The sequence below is a fragment of the Sphaerodactylus townsendi genome, linkage group LG11 (assembly GCF_021028975.2).
Source record: "Sphaerodactylus townsendi isolate TG3544 linkage group LG11, MPM_Stown_v2.3, whole genome shotgun sequence".
NCBI classification, from domain to species: domain Eukaryota; kingdom Metazoa; phylum Chordata; class Lepidosauria; order Squamata; family Sphaerodactylidae; genus Sphaerodactylus; species Sphaerodactylus townsendi.
Window position 1 is genome coordinate 70,285,833 of NC_059435.1, and position 23,934 is coordinate 70,309,766.

Below are 23,934 nucleotides of genomic sequence, written 5' to 3' on the forward strand. Positions count from 1 at the left end.
ATTACTCAAATGTCATTTGCATAAGATTAGTTTTTCTTTAATGAACATTGGTTTGCCTGTTGGATCTAAAACTCCACTGGGACCCAAACTCATCCATTCCTTGAAAAGCAAGAGGATTATTAGGTGGACCCATCATCATCCTTATGCTAAATGAGGAATTTTCCACTGGAATAAGACTTTTTAAAGCATTGACTAAATTAGTGGTGGTGAACTGATGGCACGGTGCCAGAGGTGGCACTCAGAGCCCTCTCTGTGGGCACGCGCAAACAGAGTGCCCCCCAACCCATCTAGACTGGTCTGGGCCGCTGGGCTCGATTATTAGCATTAAACCTAAGACCTAGTTTTGGGGAAGCAGTATAGGTAACCCTGTTAAGCGCTGTTAAACCCCACTGATTTTCATGCGAAGGACTAAAGCGCCATCCTTTACCTGGGAGTAAGTTCAGTTGCTGGCAATGGGGCTTGCTTCTGAGTAAACCCTCCTAGGGTCATGATTCACCCTACGAGTTACACAGTTGCTTCAAAGCAAAGCCACTGACTACCACCAAGCTTACTCCTGAGTAACACGTGCCTCGGAGCCAACCGTTTTTTCTAAACTAAAACCTCAGTATTCAGGTTAAATTGCCGTGTTGGCACTTTGCGATAAATAAGTGGGTTTTGGGTTGCAGTTGGGCACTTGGCCTCGAAAAGGTTTGCCATCACTGGACTAGATGGTCCAGGCTAGTCTAATTTCATCAGATCTTGGAAGCTAAGCAGGGTTGGCCCTGGTTAGTACTTGGATGGGAGACAACCAAGGAAGTCCAGGGATGCTACAGGCAGGCAATGGCAAACCACTGCCATTTGAACGTTCCTTGCCTTGAAACAACATGGGGTTGCCAGAAGTCTGCTGTGACTTGATGCGAAAAAAGACTCCTGTTCTAGGAAGGAGTCCTTTCTCCAGTGGGAAGAGTCTTTCTCCAATGGATTCTTCATGAAGCAGAAGGGAACGATTGAGTATAACCTGTTACAAATGGGACAGAGCCATTATCAATATTTGGAACTCCAATAACAAATGCAATCATGCGCCTCACTTTCTGAGGCATATGTGAAGACCAAGCTGTTGATGCAGCAATGGACTTTTTACTTAGCTACCACCTGCGATAAGCACAATGTATAATAGTACTAAAAGTATGGTACTACTTGGGGTTTCTGGGAAAATTCTATTACTATAGGAGGGTTCATTATGAATGTTTTTGGACAATTCTTTCGTTAAAAAACCTGCACAAGAAATATATGCCCGTCATTGTGTAATGAGTCTTATTAATCTTTTCAGAATAGCGCTCTAAAAGAGGAACCTAAACGCGAGCCCAAGAAACCAGTTTTTAAGCACATTTACATGGAAGTAAGAGTAATTTTATTCAGTGGGCTTACTTCCAGGAAAGCGTTCTTCTAACTGCGGACTAAATCTTGCAGATGTAATTGGATTTCTTTTAAGGGGTTGCTTTAGATGGGATTAAATTCTGATTCAATTTTTGAAAAACGTCATAGCCATGATACCTGCCTCAGGCGGCCCAGCCACAAACTAGAAATGTTGGTCATTCTTGTGTGAGAATGAGAAAGGGGTTGGCTATTCAGGCCAGATCTGTAGAAGACTTTTTTCTTCCAGTCTTCATACCTGTCTTACTGCTCAGTATGGCAGAAGGCTTTGCAATCTGCATCTGATGAGGACTAAGTCTCTTCAGAAACAGCCACTGGTACGAGCATAAATAGCCAGTTTCAGGTAGGTGACTCAAGGCTGACTCAACCTTCTACCTTTCCATGGTCAGTAAAAAGAGTACCCAGCTTGCTGGGGGTAAAAGGTAGATGACTGGGGAAAGCATTTCTTCACGCAACGCGTGGTTGGTGTTTGGAATATGCTGCCAGAGGAGGTGGTGATGGCCACTAACCTGGATAGTTTTAAAAGGGGCTTGGACAGATTTATGGAGGAGAAGTCGATCTATGGCTATCAATCTTGATCCCCTTTGATCTCAGATTGCAAATGCCTTAGCAGACCAGGTGCTCTGGAGCAGCAGCAGCAACAGAAGGCCCTTGCTTTCACATCCTGCATGTGAGCTCCCAAAGGTAACTGGTGGGCCACTGTGAGTAGCAGAGTACTGGACTAGATGGACTGTGGTCTGATCCAGCAGGCTCTTTCTTATGTTCTTAAGGTAATGGCAAACCACTTTATTAAAAAAAAAAGTCTGCCCAGTAAACGTTGCGATGTGAGGTCACCCAGTAGGTCAATAATAACATTGTGCTTGCACTGGGGAATACCTTTACCTTTTCAATTAAACGCAGTCCTAAATAAATGCAGTAGAGGCTGATTGGCCATTGCTTTGATCCAGTCTAGTTGTACTTCCTTTCTCACATGTGCACAGAGTTCCTGACTTCCCTTGGTTTTAATTAACCTGCAGTTGTGTCCCTTATTTGAGCTCTTGCCGAGTTGTCTCAGGTACTGCCCATCTGCTGGTCTCCTGCAAAGACTATACTCTCTGCATAGCCACTATGGCTTCTTTGAAGTGCTTCCCTCTGCAACCAGGGCATTCCTCAACTACTGTGGCATCAGCTGCGTTAGCTGCCACAGCACAGCAAGAGACAAAGAACTGTTTCCAAGGAATATGAATACTTCCATTGAAGTCTGATGGTAGACAGTAGCTGCGGGGGGACTCCTGCAGGAAAATGCTGTCTCAGTGTCTCTCTAAGAGGGAAAAGGTTTATAGGCTAAATAAGAAACTTTACTGTGGTTACATAAGATCCAAAGTGACAACTCCCATGATAGAAGAGATTAGGAATTTTAGTAAAAGGGAGACTTTTTTCGAAGAGAGGGCCTCAGAACCTAGCTTCTGATGTTTGGTCGCCTTTCATGTTTAAATATAGATCACCACGAAACAGATTTTGGAGCCTAGAATTCAGAAAGGAACCTTGTGTGGATATTTTACAAGTATCTGGCCTGAGATACTCTAAAGAAAATATTGTTGAAGCCACTGGAATAAAATTATAGAGATGGAAATTCTGAATAAATCAAGCATGACCAGACTATTTCCCGAAAGCAGATGCATATTAAATTCTTAATATTCTTAAAGTTGTTGTAATATATCCTGAACAGCCAAGGCTCCTGTCCTCACTATTTCACATCACAGAATATAGCATTATTGCCCAACCCGGGAGGAGTGGGGGCGGCAGGCAGAGAGGGCAAAGACGCCAGTGCCTAGGCGCTCCACAGCAGAAAAACCTGGAAGTGGGCACTGCCACAGAACTACGCTGGCATCCAAGCTGATGCCAGCATGAGAGGGGGGGCGTTCCTGGGGGGGAGTATAGTGTCTCAGCCACTGTGCTTGCAGAACAGCTAGCTACAAAAAGGGTGATGCTTTTCTTAGGCAAATATGTTTTGATGCAGAAGTATGCAGCCATTTGTTACACAGAATTCTTGCCAAGCAAAATGCACAGAACAGTTCCTTGTCAGCTTTAGAACTAAATACTTCCTAATGCAAATAATCATGCATTGACATCCTACGCGTGTTTACTTTGAACTTATTCTCTGTGCTTAAGATTCTTTTCTTACCATCTATTATCTGGCTTTCCGTCACGTTCTGCTTCCAGCTCCCAGCTTCAGTGGCACTGACTCCCAGGCCTAGTGTTGTACCTTGATCTTTTTGAGCCAGCTAGAGGCCTGATCAGAAGATATTTGACATACTGAATTACATTACTCAGAAGCAGCCACTACACAGAGCAGGAAAAAGCAATGTTGTCCTCACACACACAAACATGGAAAAGGGTAGAGTGCGCCTGAAAATCTGTTGAGCTCAAAAGAGAATGAACCATGGCAAAGTGGTACATTAATGTTGTTCTCTTGTCATTGGAAACTGCTGTTCATGAGACTGACGTGCAGGATAATCTCAGAACGTAGCTCTTAAGGGACAACCTCAAAATATTGTCCCCAAAACCAAACTGTAGGCAAAAATAAAGGAAATTGCAGATTATTTTGTCTTATTCAGAAATTGCATGCTTCTTACTACAGAGTCAGTATTGACACACACACACACACACACACACACACACACACACACTCTCTCACTCACTCACTCACTAGTGAGCCCGGCCACGTGTTGCTGTGGCTCAGTCTGGTGAAGTGGAAAAGAAAGAAAAGGGGAAGCAAACGGTTCGAACATGTGTCATTGCACAATTCTTGCATGGGAGGGGAGGGGCAAGGGGCCACTCACTCCCCTCCCTCTCTCCTGTTCCCTTGCATGGCAACCCGGCTGGTCCCTCCCTAACGTTCCCCTTCCTCTGCTAGGGTGGGCTGGCCATGTGCATGTGGCTGGTCCTGTCCCTTTCACTACCCTTCCCTTGCAGGCGAATAACCTAGCTTAAAATACGCTGGGAGGCATGAGCTACGTTGTGTTCAAATTTCAGAGCGTTTGGTCCAGCAAACCTCTGGACCCTCCCTCACCTTCCCCTTCCTCCGCTAGGGTGGGTGGGCCATGTGCAGATGGCCCGCCCCATCCCTTTCACTCTATAAGGCAGTGGTTTTCAAGGAAGGCATGGTTGTTTCCCTTGTATCAGAGGATGTTGCTTTGACTGCCAGCAGATGGCACTGTTGCAGAACAGAACTGTGGTTCCAACTGTCACAGGTGTGGCATGTACACAGTAACTGGCACAGATGTGACATGTATAGAACAGGAGGTGTGAAAACAGTATGGAAACCTGGCTGCATGCGAATGCGACATTGTGTGAATATATATATAAAGAGAGAGAGAGAGAGAGAGAGAGAGAGAGAAAAGAAGGTTTGATGTGCCTATAAAGAACTCTTATTATTCCAGATTAACTGGGACCGTGAAATATCGCTCTTGAAATTCTTGATGTTTCCTTATTTTAATCCTTAATGTGCACTGCTTTTGCAAGGATCTACTAAGATATATTTTAACTATTCCATATTTATGGCATTCCCTTTCCTTTGGTTGTTCCCTGGATCTCTAGTTTGAGAACATGTTGGATACACAGAAAGACCTTGGTTTGGCTGAGCATTTAGCTGCTGGCATTAAATGTGTGTTGAGAGAGTGGTGATTTAAAATTTTAATTACATTCCAATCAATATTTAAAGCCTGTATGTTGGCATTTTGATGCGGAGAAGAGTATAAGCTTAAGAACAAAAGATTATGCACAGTCATATCATTTCCTGCAGAAGTTCAATAAATGGTCAATGGTCAGTATTTCTAAAGATTGTATATATCCCTAAACATTTGTCCTTAAATACAAGAAGCCAATCCAGATAACATCACAGGGCAGTCCAGAATTACATAAAATATATATTATGATGAGATTATAAATTTAAGTCCTGAGTTAAACCATAATCATATTATTCAGACGTCCTGCAAATCTTGTGATAACTCTGGGAATGTATCTGGTATGCTGTGATTTCTTAAAATTACCTATTCAAGTGGGACTTAGTTAGCTATAGGACTAATCTTAAACATACCATCCAATCTGACCTTTCAAATTAGGAAAGATACAACAGAAAATACAATTGCAAACTGCAGAATCCATCATCTCCCATCCATCATTGCCCTTCATGGTCATAGATAAATGTTTGGCACCGATGCTGAAGGGATTAAGAGGAAATGACAGATGGACTTAAAAAAAATACGACCTCAGGAAAAACCCATAACCACCAGTTTTACAGACAGTAAGGATCATGAGCACACAACGCACATTTTGTGAGATAGCAATGAAAGGATATGTTCCTGTTCCATAGTTCTATTCTCAAAACCGTGTAATAGGAATTAGTGCATACCTTAAGCAATGGGCATATTGTCAGTAGACTTCGCGCCCTCCCTTTTAGTCAAGCTTACTAGGTGATACCTTTCTGCAACTAGGTGGCAACTAGGTGATACCTTTCTGCACTCCTGAGCACCAGACCAGGACTGATTATGGTTATTTGGTATTACCGCAGAACCACGTTCCTGTACATGTGGAAAATGGGTGAGAGACACACAATGGACACAGGGGCAGTGGTTAGGCAGGGAAAGGTGCGCATGTGCGCGTGGCGGGGGGGGGGGACTATGCCCACCGCAGCCCCAATTAGTTGGCAGGTGGGCCTGGTTCCCCAGCACCTCAATTGTCTCCAACCTGCCAAGTAATGGGGAGACTCATAGGCCTGTAGAAACTTGTATAACCTGTTCAGTAGGCAAAAGTTTCAGGAACGTAAACCCGGAGTCAAAAGGAAAAGTGGATTATAAATGTAATGTATAAAACAAATAGACAAGACTGCTTAACGGCTTGGGAATTTTAAGCACCTTTATGGAGTGTGGGGAGAGCAAAATCCCCCCCCCCCCCGGCTAGCCGTGGTTCCGTCTCCCTTCCACCTCCATGCAGGTGAATGAACACCGGCAATACCAACGCCAGCCAAGAGGGGTGGGTGGCTGTCTCCGCTTTAAAGCTCCGCCCCCTTAAGAAAAAAACCTGAATCCTCCAGTCCGGCCTATCACAACCGGGGTGGGCGTGTAGAGGCAAGTGGAACATAAAAAGAAGAAAACTAGCGTAATGAGGATTTACTATACGCCCGGCCTCCCCTTCAGCGAAATGGTAGTTACCGTTCCTTTGCCGGGGACCCACCAGCAAGGGCTTGGGAGACAGAGAAAGTATGGAACGTTCCACGGGGGGAAAAAAGGGAGGGGTTTGGAGACAGTGACATTTGAACGCCACCAACGTTCTTTCGGCAGCCGTTGGTCTCTAACGGTCGCCCTCGCGCCAGTCTTTGCCCTACAAATGTCGCTGCTCCTCCAGCCGCCGCCACAGCCCGGTGGGACGCTCTATTCCCGGGCCTGGCTGGACTGCGAAGGGGTTAATGGGCTGGGCCCAGCCGGCGTGGGGAGGAGGAGGGAGAGGTCGGCGGCCCGCCTCCTCCCTCCCTCCCTCCCTCCCTCTCTGCCGCCGCCGCCGCCGCCGCCGCCGCCTCAACCGGCCTCAGGAGGCGTCGCCAACCCAACCCGCCGCAGTCAGGCCGAGCGCTCCCCGCCCCAGCAGCAGCAGCAGCAGCAGCCGCCCTCCCTTTCCACGCGCAGAGTCCGGCCACTCCCCCGCCGCCGCCGCCTTGGGGTGCCAGGGATGCCGCGGCGGGAGCGCTGAGTCCCGCGCCTGGATGCCGCTGATCCCTCCGTCTCTCTCTCTCTCTTGTCTTGTGTCTCTCCCTCCCGCCCCGCGCCCTCCTGCAGGCAGCTCCGCCGCAGCCCCCGGCCGCCTCCGAAGGGATGCTGGAGAAACTGGAGCTCGAGGATGAAGGTAAGAAGACGCTGAAGAGGCCGCCGGGCGGGGTCCGTCGTGGACTTGCGGGGGGGAGGGGGGGCAGGTGGAGGGGTCCCGGGCTGGGGATGCCGCTCGGAGCCGGCCTGGAGAAGACCCGGCTTCCCTGCTCTTTGTTGTCCCTTTAAAGGCTGAAAGACGCCTCCCCCCGCATGCACACACGCATAATACAGGCGATGTATGGCTGACCCCCTGGCCACTGTTACGGGGGTAACCTTTTGGCCCTGCCTTTGACCACTGGCACCACCTGTGCCCTCCCCTGGCAAGCCGGGAGGGTGAGAAAGCTTGCTGCCCACCCGCGTGGCCGGCTTCCAGCCGCTGGAGCCGCATGGCTGACTGGTCAGGACAAGTTTATTGTATGTCAGAGGTAGATGGGTGTTAAAATCAGGTATGTGTGAAATGGTACCTACTGCCTGCACACAGGAGCGGTTCCCAACCCTTTGGGGTACCAGAGCATTTGCAGAGGCGTACCTCCCAGGGGGACATATGGGGGTCAAATGTCCCTGGGCTGCAGCCATTTAATCATGTGGGGAGTGGAAAATCACCCCCACACCCCTCCTCCTTCCCCCCACCCCATACACTGACTTGGTTGTGGTGGGGAAGGGCGGTGGAGGGGGAGAAAATTCAAATTTTGCACTGGGCTACATTTTCCCTAGATATGCCTCTGGTTTGGGGGGGGGGGGCATGTGAAAAAAGCGCATAATGGGTTTGCTACAGTTCTAGGGAGATGGGTTGTCAAGAGATACGCAAGCGAAAAAAAGGTTGGGAACCAGGGTCGTGCAGGGAGAAAAAGTCCTGATTAGGTAGGGTGTGGAAGTTGTTTCATAGGTGTATTGTTGAAGGATTTCCCAACCAGAATCAACTGGCTGTGGTGTGTTTTCTGAGCTGCGTGGTCATGGTCTGATGATTTGTGCTGTGAACGTCTCACTTATGTTATCTCATTGTGACATGCCTTTGAAGATTCCAGCCATAGATGTGGGTGAAACATTACGAGCAAGAGCTACCAGACCAGGGCCGCAGAGCCCGGAAAACCCACAACAGTCAGTTGCGTAATGGGGTTCGGCTACCTATATTTTGTTTTTTGTTACCGGTGTGCGTGGTGTGTTACAGAGTTTCAAAAGTAAAATGCGGGAAATTGTATGAAATGGAGCCTTTGCATCAGCTGTGTGGGAAGAGGGAATTTTAACAGAGGTCACTTTTCTTCTCTCTGTACCACTGTGGGACAGCAAGCTACCCTTGATTCAAAATGTCATTAAAAGATAGACGAGTGGCTTTGGTTCATCCTGGTAAGCGTCCTTTAAATGCCTAGTCATGCTTGCGTTTGGGGTGGGAGTGTTGTGGTGAAAGTTCTCTTATGCTCTTGCTTTAGTAAGCATGGAATTAAGATTTGGTGGATGGAGGGCTGTTTACTTTTGTGGTGGAAGAGCAATGTTTCATGGACTTGAGAACCTGAAGCCAGACTGTAGGACATCACTTTTGCAGCCCTGCATATTCTTTACCAAGCAGAAATAACCTCCATTTTACACTGGATCTCATGTAAAACGGGTATTTCTACTACTTACTTTCATATAATTAGATAAATGTGCCTAGTCCCACAGAGACATGAAATAAGAGCCTATGTAGAGTAGCTATCTTCCCACAACTCTCTGACCCTCCCCATCCTAGACCAGTGTTCTTTTGCACTTACCCCTTTAAAAACCTTTCTGACCAGCAATACGAACTTGAGTGAGACCTCAAAGAGACATTTCAAAAATCAGGAACATTTTTGGAGCTCTAATATGCTCTAGTGCATAGGTGTCAAACTCGCGGCCCTCCAGATGTTATGGACTACAGTTCCCATCATCCCCTGCCAGCATTATGATGGGAACTGTAGACCCTAACATCTAGAGGGCCACGAGTTCGACACCTGTGCTCTAGTGGGTTGTGATGTTTCTGTGGTGGTGGATGAAAAGCGCCATCAAGTTGCTGTCAACTTATGGTGACCCCTCAAGGGATTTTCAAGGCAAGAGACTTTCAGAGATGGTTTCCCATTGCTTGCCTATATGGTACGACCCTGGACCTCCTTGGTGGTCTCCCATCCAAATATTGTCCAGAGACAACCCGGCTTGCAACCCAGTCTGGTGGAGTGGGGCGTGGGGGTTGAACCTACCTCTGAAGTCAGCACAGCCTTGCCCTGGTGTAGGGGTCCGTTCTGCCAGCACAAGGGGCATTCAACTCCACAGTTCTTGACCCCAGAAGTGGCTGCCATGTCCCCGCCCTGTTGATGCAGGACGCTGCGCTAACATGACTGGGAGCATTCCGAAGGCATGGCTGCGGTGAAGCTGACATTAGTTGGCTTTCACCCAGGCTTTGCCTGCCAGAATGCTGGCACTCGGGGTATAGGCTTATGCTGCATACTGAATTTTAAATGTTTTTAAAGTATTTTACGAAATTTATTGGACATGATATTGTATTGTGAACCACCTAGAGCCCTTCGGGGATAAGGTGGTCTATAAAATCAAAGGAAGGAAGGAAAGAGGGAAAGAAGCCAAGTCCTCAGAGCCCAATGGAGGACTTTTCAGTGCCAGGGAGGGTTTATCTTTTTTTTTTTTTTTGCCTCCCTGCACCACTGAGAAGCCCTCTTGAAGACAGCGGGACATCCCAGAGTCCCACTTCCTGGGGGCTCTGGATTGGGATGTTTGTTTCTGATGTCTAATAAGATCCAGCAAACCTGATCCATCCAGGTCAGGGGAGTGTTTCTGTATTAAGGGTTAATTTATAAAACAAGGGTATTTGATACACTTTATACCTCAAGCAGACTTTTGTGTGAACTGAGAGTTCCTTTAATTTGCAGAGCCATGCTGAGCAGAGACTCCTCAATGTGTCATCTATGGAGCTATACTGAATGACATCGGTTCAGGAAAGGCCTGCTGCATCAACCCTCGAAAAGCAAGTGACCCCAGGGTTTCTCTAGAAAGCTTAGATTATGTCTTCTAGCCCAAGTGCTGGAAGCTAAACAGTTTCCATTGTGATTGACAGGTCTGGATGTAGAGAGTATACCTACAGTATTCTTGGATCTTATGATGCTTTAAGGTTCAAGCATACAACCTAGTCATTTTTCCTGTCCTAAAAAGCAAAGGGGCCCCTTTTGTGTGGAGATGTGAGTGTATTTCCAACTTACACTGGGGGGGGGGAGGCATTGGGAGGTAGTTAATTGCTTTCCTTATCCATTCTCTGACAAAAGCTCATGACTTTCAGTGTCTGGGGAATCATTCTATCCTGAATTTTTTCCCAGTCTTACAGCAGGATTCAAAACCTAACTTTTAATTAGATACTGTTGAGGCCAAATTAAAGTGTATGAGGACTGCCATCTCATTTAGTGTTGGGGTAATTTAGAACAGTTTTGTTTTACCTTTTTCAGTGTATGTCTGTGATAACCTGTGCACAGGTTGTTGCTACTATAGGAGCCCTTCAATGTCTGTTTCTTCCTAAGCCTACTACATTATATTGCTGAAAGATGGCATAACTTATTCAATCTTTTTAAATGAAATGAGTACTTTTATGTAGAGGCTTTTCTCGGCACAAAAACTCTTGGTCTAGTTTCTTTCAATAAAGCTCTGTCCTTAATTAGAAGGATAATTTAACAAATGCTTTTTGTGTTCCCACTCATAACTGAGTTTTTAAAAAATATTGATTTTTTTTACAGAAAAGCCTTTTTCTTTTCCCCAATAAAATATATTAGATTTTTGAGAGCTTTAAGCAGTACCACTATCAAAACAGAGCCATTTTTCTTTGTTAGTGATACAGAACCAGCACGTATGTTTTAGTAGATATTCCTCAACTGCTTCCTCTGAGTAGCTCTCTTCTAAAATGCAGGGTGGGTTCTCAGTTCTTTATTGCACTGTGCGTAGGAATATTCTTGTGATTTCCTTATGATTTCCTTATGTCCAAACAAACCTGACTTCTGAAGACTTCTACACGCATGTTGCTTTGAAAGACCAACACAACTTTTTTCATGATTGTCACCATGGCATTGTGGCAGGGGAGTTATTGCTACGTGAATTGATCTGCTTTTTTGGTGGTCAGGGTTCATTGTCACAGATAACCTATTCAGCATATCAATGCATCTCTAACTTCAATTTAGGTTAGTGCTTTAAAGATGCAAGTTGTCTTTATTTTCAGATCTTCTGCTAAGTGACTGATAGAGTAATAAACTGATGCAAAATGTAACTGCTGAGGCTTGACCTGTTTTGGAAATTTTGACTGCAAAATATGGCAGTAGTATGTAGAATATGGATTTTTTTAAAATAAGAGGTGCCCTGCAACAGAAAAATAGATATACTCTGTGGCTGAAGTTTTGGCATATTTTTGGAAGAGGGCTCTTGTCTCAGTGCCTAAACGGCATCACTTCTTATAACTCACAATTGTTGCATTGTCAACATCTAGCCTTTTTCTTGTTGCATGTCAAGCCAACTGCTGCATTGCTGTATGCATACAGACAGTTTTGCTCGGCACGCAGTCATTTCTCCACCTGACCAGTTGAGCCCCTCAGTCATTGGCATCACTGCTGGGACTGGGCATGTGACAGAAGGTAGGCATAGTTTATGTCTGCTGTCACCTCCCATACCTGCACAGTCATCAGCTGGTGACGCTGCTGTGGCTTGGACTGTGCCCAGTGTGTTTGGCCAAGTTCATCCTCTGCCCCTCTCTTTTCCCCTCTTGTTTGCTGGCACACCAGCATTTTCACAGGTAGATAATTGTCTATCTTTATTTGAAAACTTCTTGACTTTGACGTGCTGGAGATATATTATTGTATTGGCATTCCCCCCCCCCCCCCCCAAGTACTTTTCCTATTCACAGTTACATGTTTACATAATAGTAACATTTGGGGTTGTTGCTGCGTGTGTGAAGAGCAATTATTTCTTGAACTGCTTTGGTCTTGAAGTCTATGGTCTGACCCTCCCCCCAGTTCTCTGAATGATGCTGTTCATAATCAAATGAATGAACACAACATCATCAACTAATGCTTGTACTCTCTGCAGTATGGGGGAATGAAAAGTATTCTTTTGGGGAGCATGTGAAGTTGCATCACAATTGGAACTTGTTCCATTTTTGGTCTTCCAAATGCAGTAAAAGATCTTTTACGTTTCCCCACCATTGTCACCTTCTCGCATAAGAAAATGATTCCTCTTCCAGTGAAAGTGTGTTGGTTTCCTCAGTGCCAGGAAGGTATTCAGGATAGATTAGACCAGTGATGGCGAACCTTTTTGAGACCGAGTGCCCAAACTGCAACTCAAAACCCACTTATTTATCACAAAGTGATATGGCAATTTAACCTGAATATTGAGGTTTTACAGGTTCTGGTGGGTTTTCCAGGCTGTGTGGCCGTGGTCTTGTGGATCTTACTCCTAATGTTTCACCTTCATCTGTGTCTGGCATCTTCAGAGGTGTATGTGTTACACACTGTGATACACTCTGTGACTTCCCTCTGTGATACACCTCTGAAGATGCCAGACCCAGATGCAGGTGAAACGTTCGGAATAAGATCCACCAGACCACGGCCACACAGCCCGGAAAACCCACCAGAGTAACCCCCTCATTCTTCTAAAGCAGGGGTGTCCAGCTCTGGTGCCCCAGATGTTCATGCCGCCTCCTCCTCCCCCTCTGCCCGAGGGAGAAGGCAAGCACCTTCTCCCTTGGGCAGAGGGGGGGTTCTTTCTGCCTCGGCGCCTCGCAGAAGAATGAGGGGTTACTCTGTGGCTTCCGGCTGTGGCCGCGGGTCTGGTGGATCTTATTCCGAACGTTTCACCTGCATCTGGGTCTGGCATCTTCAGAGGTGTATCACAGAGGGAAGTCACAGAGTGTATCACAGTGTGTAACACATACACCTCTGAAGAATGGGGGGGTTGCTCTGAGTGGGTTTTCGGGCTGTGTAGCGTGAGTCTGGTGGTCTATTCGAGCGTTTCACCTGCATCTGGGTCCTGGCATCTTCGAAGTGTATCACAAGCCTAGAGATATATCTGAAGTGTCATAACTACAACTCCTGCTAAGAATATAATGCAGGAAGCAGGCTGACACCGAAGAACAGAGCCGGAGTGCTGCCGCCGCCTCCCTCTCTGCCCGAGGGAGAAGGCAAGCACCTTCTCCCTTGGGCAGAGGGGGTTCCCTGCTCCGTGCTGCCGGCTCCCGCGCCGCGAGAGCAGGTGGCCCCGAGCAGGTTGCCACCACCATTCCCCCCTGCCCGTGGGAGAAGGTGGCTGCCCCTCCCTCGGGCAGAGGGGGAGGCGGCGGCGACATGCTCGGGGGAGGGGAGACTCGGGCACCTGTGTGCCCGGTGAGAGGCCTCCACGTGCCACGTGTGGCACGTGTGCCATAGGTTCGCCATCATGGGATTAGACCATGTTGTGGAATAAAGCCAGGTGTCTGCTATACACCCTCTGATCTGGTTACCACAAAAATGCTATGTCCTGTCAGTTGCCTCGAGTACAGCATTTTCAGGCTCCTTCCTGGCCTTGCTGGTTGCAGATACCAGCCATGTTTAATGGATTGGCACCTGTATATATAGATGCTGTTCATTTTCAATAATTGTGCTGTTATTTTGAAATCCATAGATTGAGACTAAGGAAATGTGATTCGTTTATCCCCTGGTGCCTCCAAATAGTCATGGAGCAGGTTTTAAGATGCTTTTTAACATGCCCTCTTGGCAAGACAAGAATACAGCTGCTTTAAGTATGTTGCTTTTTGAATCCACTAGATAAGGTATTGAAAATAATTAGATGCATGAATCTTGGAACTTATTTCTATTTGCAAGGAGATTATCACTCTCTTCTAAAGCTTAACTTACTGGTGGCAAGTGCAAAATCATAATATTCCTGTGACTTTTTCTTTGCGCAGTATTTCCTATGATTTCGTTGTCAATATTTTTGCGACTTTAGCATAAAATATTTAATGGTCATTTTCCTGTTGCTTACGTTGATTGTCCAAATGCTTTTAAAGTGTGCTAAAATAGCTTATCTTCAGTTTTCAAACATATTGGCCTAAAATCCCTTAGGTTGCGTAACTTTGTTTTAAATAAAAACAAAACTGTTAAGCATCAAACCGTATACCTCTCGGTTCTGTTAATGGGTTGGTGCAGAGCTGAGTCTGTCTTGGGTAACTGGTTTTGCTGCAATGTTGGCTTTTATCCATTTCTCATCAGCACAGTTTTAATGGGGGAGGTTTACAAAACTGCATTTGTTCTTCTAGATACCTTACAAATTGGTAACCAGGAACAGACATTTCTTATGTGAATTCTTGCTATTAGAGTAATGCATACTTTCTGTATACTGATGCTAACTCTCTCAAATGCTGAAACATATTGCGAGTGTTTCCTGGTAATCAGCAAGTCTTATCGAAGGAGAAAAAACCCTGCTATGAGTTCTTTAGCAACAAATTACTTGTGTTCTGTGGTGCCGAATTGTTTGGGGCATGTGGCTAGAAACAAGTTCAATGGATCTAGCTTCTTATATATTGACAGCCAAGTCTTACACATTATTCAGAAGTAATAGTGTAAACCTGATTCCTGGTCTGCACTGCAGTGGCTGGAGGCAGCAAGACAGAGGTGCTTCCTACAGGTTTCCAACAGCCTTTCCAACAGGAGGCATGGGAAGGGAGGAAAACCAGAAACCCTTCCTGCCACTGAAAAGCTCTTCATTGGAACCAATGGACGCACCTCATCCAAAAGGGTGACGTATGTCCAGGGCTGGGGCTGTGGCACAACGGGCTGCAAATCCAGGGTGGAATCTGGCCAACATCATGAACACTCCAGCCCACCCAGCTTCCCATGCCAGGGTCTGTTCCAGACTCCAGTGCAGTTCCAGTGCAGCCATACTTCCAGGCTTTGCCCTAGCAAGACTGAGAGGTGCCCAGGTGCTGGCACCTCAAGCCCCTCCACTGGCACGAGTGCCCCTTGTGCCAGCAGAGGGGGCATATTCGTCGACCAATCGCCTCTCCACATCTGGATTGGGCTGCCCACCTCTCTGCCTTTGTTACAATAGGCTTTAGTTTGTTGGACTATCTGCATTCAGTTGTCATATCCCTAGTTTATTATGCTGTCCTTTGAGGAAAGGCAAAAAAGGCTGGCATTTTTCAGTTTAGGGAAAAAGATGACTAAGTGATAGAGATTTATAACATTGTACATGGGACACAAGAGCTCGTGGTGTAGTGGGAAGCTGCAGAACTGCAGTCAGAGCTTTCGGTCTGATGTAAGTTGGCTTCAGGTAGCCAGCTGAAGGTTGACTCAGCCTTCCATCCTTCTGAGGTTGGTAAAACAAGTATTCAGCATGCTCAAAATAAAGTATAGACCACTGGGGAAGGCGTTGGCAAACTGCCCCATAAACATAGTCTGCCTAAATGTTGATTTTTTTCCCCTCCCTTTTCCATAACATTAGAACTCAGGGATGCCTGATGAAATTGAAGAGTAGATTCAGAATGGTCAAAAGGAAGTATTTTACTCAACAGGTAATATAAATTGCAAATTCACTCTCAGTGATGGAATTGTACACAGTTAGCTTTAAAACAGGATTAGACAAGATTAATGGATACATCCATCAATGGCTTCTAGCCATGATGACTAAACAGAACCTCCATTTATTTATTTACTTATAGTCTGCCTTTCTCATTGAGACTTAGCATGGATTAGAGTTAGAGGTCAGCATTAAAAAGACCCATATAATATTTACAACCAATGATGTAATATAACTGGAGGAAGCTGGGATTTAAATGAATAAATAAATAATTGTGGTGTTTATTTTTCTGGCCTGCTGTCAGGTGAGAACGCTGAGTGGGCCATTTCTCCACAGTTACACAATCTTGTCTCTGCTCATTTCCCTTGCTGATACTATCATAGTTGTGACACCAATAGTACTTAGACTGTCAGTTCTGTGACTTAAAACCAAGGACAGGTAACTATGACAATAGTTGGTTTGTGTCCACTTTGAAAATTTACCACCAAAATAGCCCAGAATAGATTCATGATTAGATCTCCTGCTGCTTTTTAAATGCAGCCGTCAAGTTAAAGCAGTTTGGTTTGGGGCATAGTGCCTGGGGAGGGAATGTCTAACCCAGAGGTGGTCAGCCTGTGGTGCTCCAGATGTTCATGGACTACAATTCCCACCAGTTGCTGCCATGCTGGCCAATTGGCCATGCTGGCAGGGGGCTGTTGGGAATTGTAGTCCATGAACATCTAGAGCACCATAGGTTGGCCAACCCTGCTAAGCCCTTTCTATCAACACTGTTATTCTAATGCAGGTTCCCTCCCCCCCCCCCTCAAAAAAATCTGCTGTTTACTCTTTGGGAGGAAACAGATTTTGAAAAAAGGATCCATCCACAGCTGCCAACATCTCATATACCTTGACTGTCCTTGGTAATCCTGTTTAAATTCAGCAGGTGTAACTAAAGAATGGGATTGTTCTGTGGGTCAGTTGAATGAAACAGCAATTATTGCCTCAAATCTTGCTTGGATTAGTATTGATGCACAAATGTGTCCCTGGAATCCCAAACCCAATAAGAGACATCAAGGCAAGGCTGATGTGAATGTAGGAAAAGCTTTACTCATGAGTAGAGGGAATCACTGCTTCACTAGGGCTCAAGTAGAGAAACATTTGCATAAAACTTTTATACTTCTGGCAAGCACAGAACATTTCACAAGGTCAACTCTTAACAATGGTAATATTTAATTGGGCAGTTGTTATGGTACAGTAATAATTGGCAAGACAATTCCTGTGCAAGCGTCCTATGGAAACAATTAAAACAGTTTTGTTCATCCTTCAGAGGGAATGAGAAAGAAAGCAAGAAAAAAAAGAAAACCACTATTCTACTTTATAACACCAAACAAAAAAGCATCCTCTTCCTGCATGGCCCCAGGACCAAACGTCTGGACTGTGAACAATGTATACTATGTTCATCTTTAATTGGGTCTATTTAAAATAGAAGTTTTCTTTTTATTCACATATCGGTATCTTTTTCCCCATTTAAGACTTCATCCCAGTGGTGCGTTTGCTAGATTTGGAGGTGGGAAACAGGTCAGTAGGCTGTAAAGCTCATTGAATTGGCAAATCAATTGTTTCTCAGTTGTATTGATACAATGAAACAATCTTACATGTTACCTTTGTCTTGACTCCTTGGAGAGGGGACACAAATATTGTAAATATCCTTTCTTTATATTGTTGTAATAATGTTTCTAGTCTTGATGAGAAACCATTGATGCAGATTTGTGTGCCAGTATGGAGAATTGCAACATTTTAGTTCGTTTTTAACTTTGGATTATAGATCAGACTTTTGGATACCTGGTGTGTGGTTACTATATATGTTTGTATTTTTGCCCTTCCTGAACTTTCTCAAATAATAGGAACAGCCAAGGTCCTGTCTGGAGAAAATCAGTTGAGGTAGGTTGGCTTCTTCACATGACAGCTGTTGAAAGGGAAAGGAGAGCAGTTTCATAGGCTTGCTAGGATTTGGGAAGATGAAGACATGACTGGAATGTGGACAGGGAAGAGAAAGTTGTTTTCGTAAGTGGTACTTTCGGAGATATGCCTTTGATGCAACTGTTGAGCTCTTTGGGTTGAGATTGTCTTTGAAGAGTTGACTTTAACTTGCAAAACCACAAATAGCGTGGGAACCATCTCTTTTTGTGTAGTTGTACTTCAAATTGAATAGGGTTTAATCTCACATGTATATGAGGAAGAAAAAGAAAACAGTTTTTTCTTGTTTCTGTGCAGAGGTTATTAAAAATAAGTGGGTGGAATTGTTCTGGATTTTCAAACCAATTTTGCAAAAAGATTTGTTCTAAAATGCCTTGGTGATTTCTAGATCCACATTTAGTATGTCTTAACCTTTTATGTGTTCACCATCAGATTCCACTCTATAAAATCAATTGGATGTTTGGTTTTTTCTGAAAACATAACTCTAAAGTTACTTCAGAAGCAGCAATATTTTGTAGAGTAGTAATATAAAAAGACTATATTAAGGAAGTTAACTCAGTTTAGTAGTATACAGAAGGAAAATCCACTCTTCTTTTACAGGCAGCTGAAGTGTGTACTTATATCTGGGTACAATATCGTCAATGGCCTGTCAGGTTAATCAAAATGAACATTTCAGGAGTTATAGGCTTCTGTCAACTTCCTTCAACTGATTATTAAACTCCACCATTTCCATAATCTTTGGCTCATGATCTATACGTTCATGGAATGTTGGATACAACAGCAGTTCTATTAGAGAATGCAACTATGTTCTTTTTATTAATGGTGATATACAATACTATACGATCAGGCCAACTTTAAAAGAATATAACATATCATAGTTATACACAGACAATTTCACAAGAATTGTATGAACTCAAATTCATTACCCAAGGACCTTCACAGGTAAGATGAGTTAAAAAGCTGTATTTGGCTCCAAAGATGTTTTTTTAAAGACCATATTAAAATCTCAAGCAAAGTGGTACTCACTTTGCCTATTATAGAGAGTGACATTTATATTTACCATTGACCAAACAAGCCACATAACTACTGCCTGTTCTGTACAGTACTGAATGCACATATACAATAAAGCATAGCTATTAACAGGAGCCCCATGGCATAGAGTGGTAAGCTGCAGTCCAAGTTCTGCTCATGACCGGAGTTCGATCCCAACAGAAGTCAGTTTTTGGTAGCCAGCTCAAGGTTGTCTCAGCCTTCCATCCTTCCAAGGTCAGTAAAATGAGCACCCAGCTTATTGGGGGCAAAATGAAGACAACTGGGGAAGCCAATGGCAAACTACCCCATTAAACACTGCCTGCCTAGAAAACGTTGTGATGTGCTGTCACCTCATGGGTCAGTAATGATTCAGTGCTTGCCCTTTACCTTTTCTTAACATTAAATAAATATATAAAGATCATCTTTTACATTTACTGCAGTTGAGCCTTAGCTTGAGTATCTGGAGTGATGGGAAGGGCTCCTCTCCCTACCTTGCTCTTCTTCAGCATGACAAACAACAGTTAGATGAGGCTCCTAGAGGAGAGCAAGCTGGCCAAGGAAGGGGAGTAAAATCACAGCATCCCACTGTGGCCACCTTCTCTTTTCCTAAGTGGCTGATGTGGTGACTGGACTCTCCTCTGGCTAGATTACTCTCCTGGTAACCACTTCGGTACTGGCACGAGAACATAGAGGCTGTAGAGATGGGCCACCATGTTAACTAATTTATTTCTAAATTTCTCCTTTGTGTTCTTAGCCAGTATAAGCTAGATTTATGGACCTTCTTTTTGGTTAACATGAACTCATTTCTTCTACTTTGAACCAGACTAGAAATACATAAATGTAATGCCTAAATGTTCCACAAGAATACAATAATTTATTGTTACTGATCTACCATAACTCTGCCTATCCTTCTTCCCAGCCTAGACTCAATGGCATCATTTGTTAGCCTTCTGACTAATCTGATTTCTTAGTTCCTCAGTTAAAATAGTTCTGATATCTCTTGATGTAACTCAGGCTTCTTTGCAAATTACCTCAAGGCCACTTTTTTCTTTACAGAAGATCTCCATATATTTACTTGAATGAGCCATTCCTTGCTTGTAGCCCTCGAAAGTTCTTTCTCATCGTTCCCCCCTTCCCTGATACTCTTAGCTAAATATGACAGTATGATAGACCTGCTAGAGCAGGGGTAGGGAACCTTTAACACTCAAAGAGCCATTTGGACCCATTTTCCACGGGAAAAGAAAACACTTGGAGCCGCAAATAATTTTTGACATTTAAATTAAAGATAACGCTATATATATATTGGGTTTTTTTAACCTTTTACTCTGCTCATTCTGAGAAGCGCATGGATGCGCCCGCCCTGCTGCCTGCCGGCGGATCGGGAAGCTGGCGGATCGGGAAAGTGCCCGTCCCGCTCCAACAGGGCAGGTGAGAGGGGAAGCCCGCGGCGCAGCCCGGCCGACTGCGGCCAGTTGGAGCGCCCGCCCTGCTGCCTGCAGGGTGGGCAAGGATGGGGCTGGCGGCTCAGCTCGTGGAGCCACAGTGCAAGGGCAGAAGAGCCGCATGCGGCTCTCGAGCCACAGGTTCCCTACCCCTGTGCTAGAGATTATCAGATGGAAGATGTATGTTGGTCGATTTCTGTATACTGTAAATGTTGTTTGAACTGAGCAAGACTGTAGATGTTGATTCATTGGTAACTTAACTGTAATTCTTTTCTTAATTCGTTATTTTGGATGTTAAACAATATATAATCAGACTTTTAAAAGGGGTAGAGCAGTACTTCCAGCCGCTCATGCCATCACAACAAGTATCAAAAGTAGGGCAGCCACAGAAAAGGCAAGAACATCCATGTACTCAGAAGTCTTAGATATGCAGAAAATATGACTTAGCAGCTCCCTCTCCAGTGGTTTCATGAAGTTGGAGTCTGTTTCGGCCAGCATTGAAGATTAGATTGTGTCTCAGTCAATTAAAGCAAAAGAAAAACAGGGGAAGATGAGGAAATTGGCCTTCTTAAGATATGAAGAGCATATATTTTGTACTTGATGGAGATTTGGGGTTGAGGGCAGGGAATTTCCTTATTTCTCTCTCCCTCCAAGTATTCCTTTTATGGCTTGCAGCTTGTATTTATTCTGAACAGAACTGATTTTGTCCAGAGGGTGAAAGGTTGCTCTTATTCCTTTTATGACATATTAACTTCTATTCTTATTCTGGAGTGAATGTGCACTCTGTTATATTTATCATCCTCTTCTCCTTTTTCGGTCTGCATCAGGCATTGAATTAGACTTCTGTTAGACCAATAAGTGCTCTTCCTTGTACATCCTTAAATTGCTTCTAGCTTTAAGAGCTGGTTTATTTTGTTCAAACCTGCAACTGTAAATCAGTCTGTTGAAAGGCAAAATAACCCTGTTACTTGCCTGAGGTTTCCTCTTGGCTACCTTGGTTTCTGTACTCTGCAATAAATTGGCTTTGCCATTGTTATGAGTCAGACTTCTAATGTGAAAGGAAAATATTTATGCCTGCATTGCCCTTGACCTCTACCATTATCCTTTGACTTTCTATTTATTCTATGTCTAATGCTTATGCAAATTTCAGTTTCACACCGAATCTCCCGCTCCCCGAGCAGGAGAAAGTCCTTAGAAAGGTTTTAGGGCTATCCTGCTTTTATGAATGCAGAAAAAAATAATTTGAGGGCTGTAGGAATAAAGCCCACAGTTCTTTCTCTTGCACCAAAAAGCAAAAGCTCTTAGTGTGGTGGGGAATAACATGACACTAAAGTGAAGAGTTAAGTCTGGAGTGCAGAAACCCCGTGGCTTTTAGTCTTGAATTCTGGAGAAGTCCGAACTGTGATGACTTGTTTTTCAGTGGAACAGTTTCGTCACCCTTTTCCAGTGTGGATAGGTTCACCAAGGGGTTTCCCTCCATTCTCCCCACCCCCTTTCATTTTGTATATGTCAACAGCTTCAGAGAAGATCTTGAGGACATCCCCAGTCAACCTCAAGATCTTTTTTGGCTGTAATGGAAGGTTCTTGTTGCTGTTCAATAGTGTAGTGTTGTTGTGTGTTTTGGGTGGGGGCTGGGGGGGTTGCCTGCTGCACTAGCGTTGTCCCTGCAATTCACTGGTATATGGTTTTGCACTTCAAAGGCAAGGAACGTCTGACAGATCAGTTATGAACCTGCTTCTGGGTGAAAAAAGGCTCCGACTGTGGAATTACAGCACAGTTGAAACTGATAAATTGTCTGTGCCATGAATTACAATATCCAGTAATCCATAGCACATTCAGAAAGTTTTTTTTAAAAAAGATTTATCTGTGCAAAGTTTGATTAGAAGTGATAATGGGAAGGACGTAAAAACAATAGATTCTAAGTAATTGGCTAGCATGAAATACTTTTTTTTCATTCTGCTGTTAAATAACTTTGTAATGTCTAATTTCTTCTGGCAGCTGCTGTGTACTTGGTGGAGAACCAGTGAGGTTTAGGGATTAGACTGGACTAGAGTCTGAGAGGTCCAGCTTCATATCTTCACTCTGCTATGAAACTTGCTGGATGACCGTGAGCCAGTCATACCTACTCAGCCAAATCATCCTTGCAGGGCTGTTCAAGGATAAATTGATGGAGAGAGAGCGAGCCATGTCTATAGCTTTGAGCTCCTTGAAGAAAGGGCAAGGTAAAATTCAGTGGAAATATCGGAAAATGCAGTCATTCTAAGAATCGTATTTGTTTTAACTGGCAAGAAAAGTAATGAAGCCCGTAGCAATTCCATAGTGCCATTTGAGGGCATGGAAATGGAGAGAAGGCTGAAGCCACTTCTCCATGCATGCTGCCGCCAGGAGCAGAATAGGCCCAGTGTGCATATGGAGGGCAGAAAGCTGCCACGAGACATCATATGTTGTCCAGCAATAAATACAAGGACTTCCTAACATATACCAAGGCCCTATGATTCCTGACCTGCAGGCAGGGTTTCCAACTTCAAGTTGGGAAATGCCTGGAGAGACCTCCACAAGGTAGAATGCCATAGAGTTCAATCCTCCAAAACAACCATGTTCTCCAAGAGTTCTGATCTCTCTGGTCTAGAGATCAGCTGTGATTCCAGGAGCTCTCTGGGTCCCACTTGGAGGCTGAAGAGATGCAGTATGTTCTGTTTCATGGGTAGATTGTGTCATAGCTTGCAGAATATTAAAAATATTTCTCAAACAGATTTCGGCCTTTTCTCTGGGCCATCTTGCCACTCCTTTGACTTCTAAACAATGCATTGCAGTTTGCTCCAGGAATGTCTAAACATCCACAGGGGACTGAAAGGGCTTTTCCCTCTTCAAGAAAAATGGTGGTGACTCAGTAAAAGGAAAATAATTTACAGGCGGAAAACATGAGTTACTGTACACGAGTTATTCACTTAACAAAGCTGGATTTGTGAACTCTTGTAAGAGCCTTTTTCTACTTCTGATGTATAGTGAAAAGCCAAAGCAATGTTGGTAACCTTAATGCACTGAAGTCAAAACAGAAGTGATGTTGGGATTGGTTAATAGTGACTCATTCAGATCAGGGCTGTAATGCGCTGGTGGTGGTGGGGGAATCACTTTTAGTTCTACAGTTTTATTTTAATTTCACAGTTTCTCTGGATAGGAGAAAAAATCTACCTGAAATCTCCTTCATTTCAGTGGGATTTCCTTCTGAGCAGACATGTAAGCTTGCACTGGACACAGACTCTTGTGTATTATCAGTTGCAGAATAGAACTTTGTCGCTTCTACCTTTTTGCTTCAGTCCCAGTCACCTGAAAAGCAGCTCCTGAGTCTCACGGTGGTCCTCAGGAGTCGTAGCTGCTGCAAAGACTGGAGTTGTGTCTGCACGAAGCCTCACTTGATTAATCGGCCAATATATCTGACAAACCAGATATGGCTGAATCAGGAAATGTAATGCACCCAATTTGAAGAAGACAGAAATACAAGAGAAGGACCCACTGTCTTCAAAAGAAACAGCTGAACAGGAAAACAAGCTGGTGAATTATAATGAAATCAGCCCTTCCAAATTATGCACTGTACATTTCACAAACATTGCCTTATTTTACTTCTGCACTTCCCCTTTCACCCCCCAGAGAGCACTTCTGATGCTCCATGGAGGCACTTCCCATTCCATCTGCTTGTCCAGCTTTGG

General features: G+C 44.5%; 1 protein-coding gene across 9 annotated transcripts in view; it reads left to right on the forward strand.

Annotated features, from left to right (window-relative positions):
* The window catches only part of PRKAG2 (protein kinase AMP-activated non-catalytic subunit gamma 2), a 204,721-nt gene that overhangs the window by 150,246 nt on the left and 30,541 nt on the right, over nucleotides 1-23,934 (forward strand). For 6 of the 9 annotated variants that reach the window (XM_048510352.1, XM_048510351.1, XM_048510353.1 and 3 more), the window contains one exon: nucleotides 7,227-7,293. In XM_048510352.1, the coding sequence (XP_048366309.1) occupies nucleotides 7,227-7,293 (67 nt within the window). Of the gene's footprint in view, nucleotides 1-6,514; nucleotides 6,598-6,631; nucleotides 6,654-7,226; nucleotides 7,294-22,313; nucleotides 22,450-23,934 lie in introns of those variants that run through there. The other 3 variants (XM_048510356.1, XM_048510357.1, XM_048510355.1) reach the window with 3 other exon arrangements.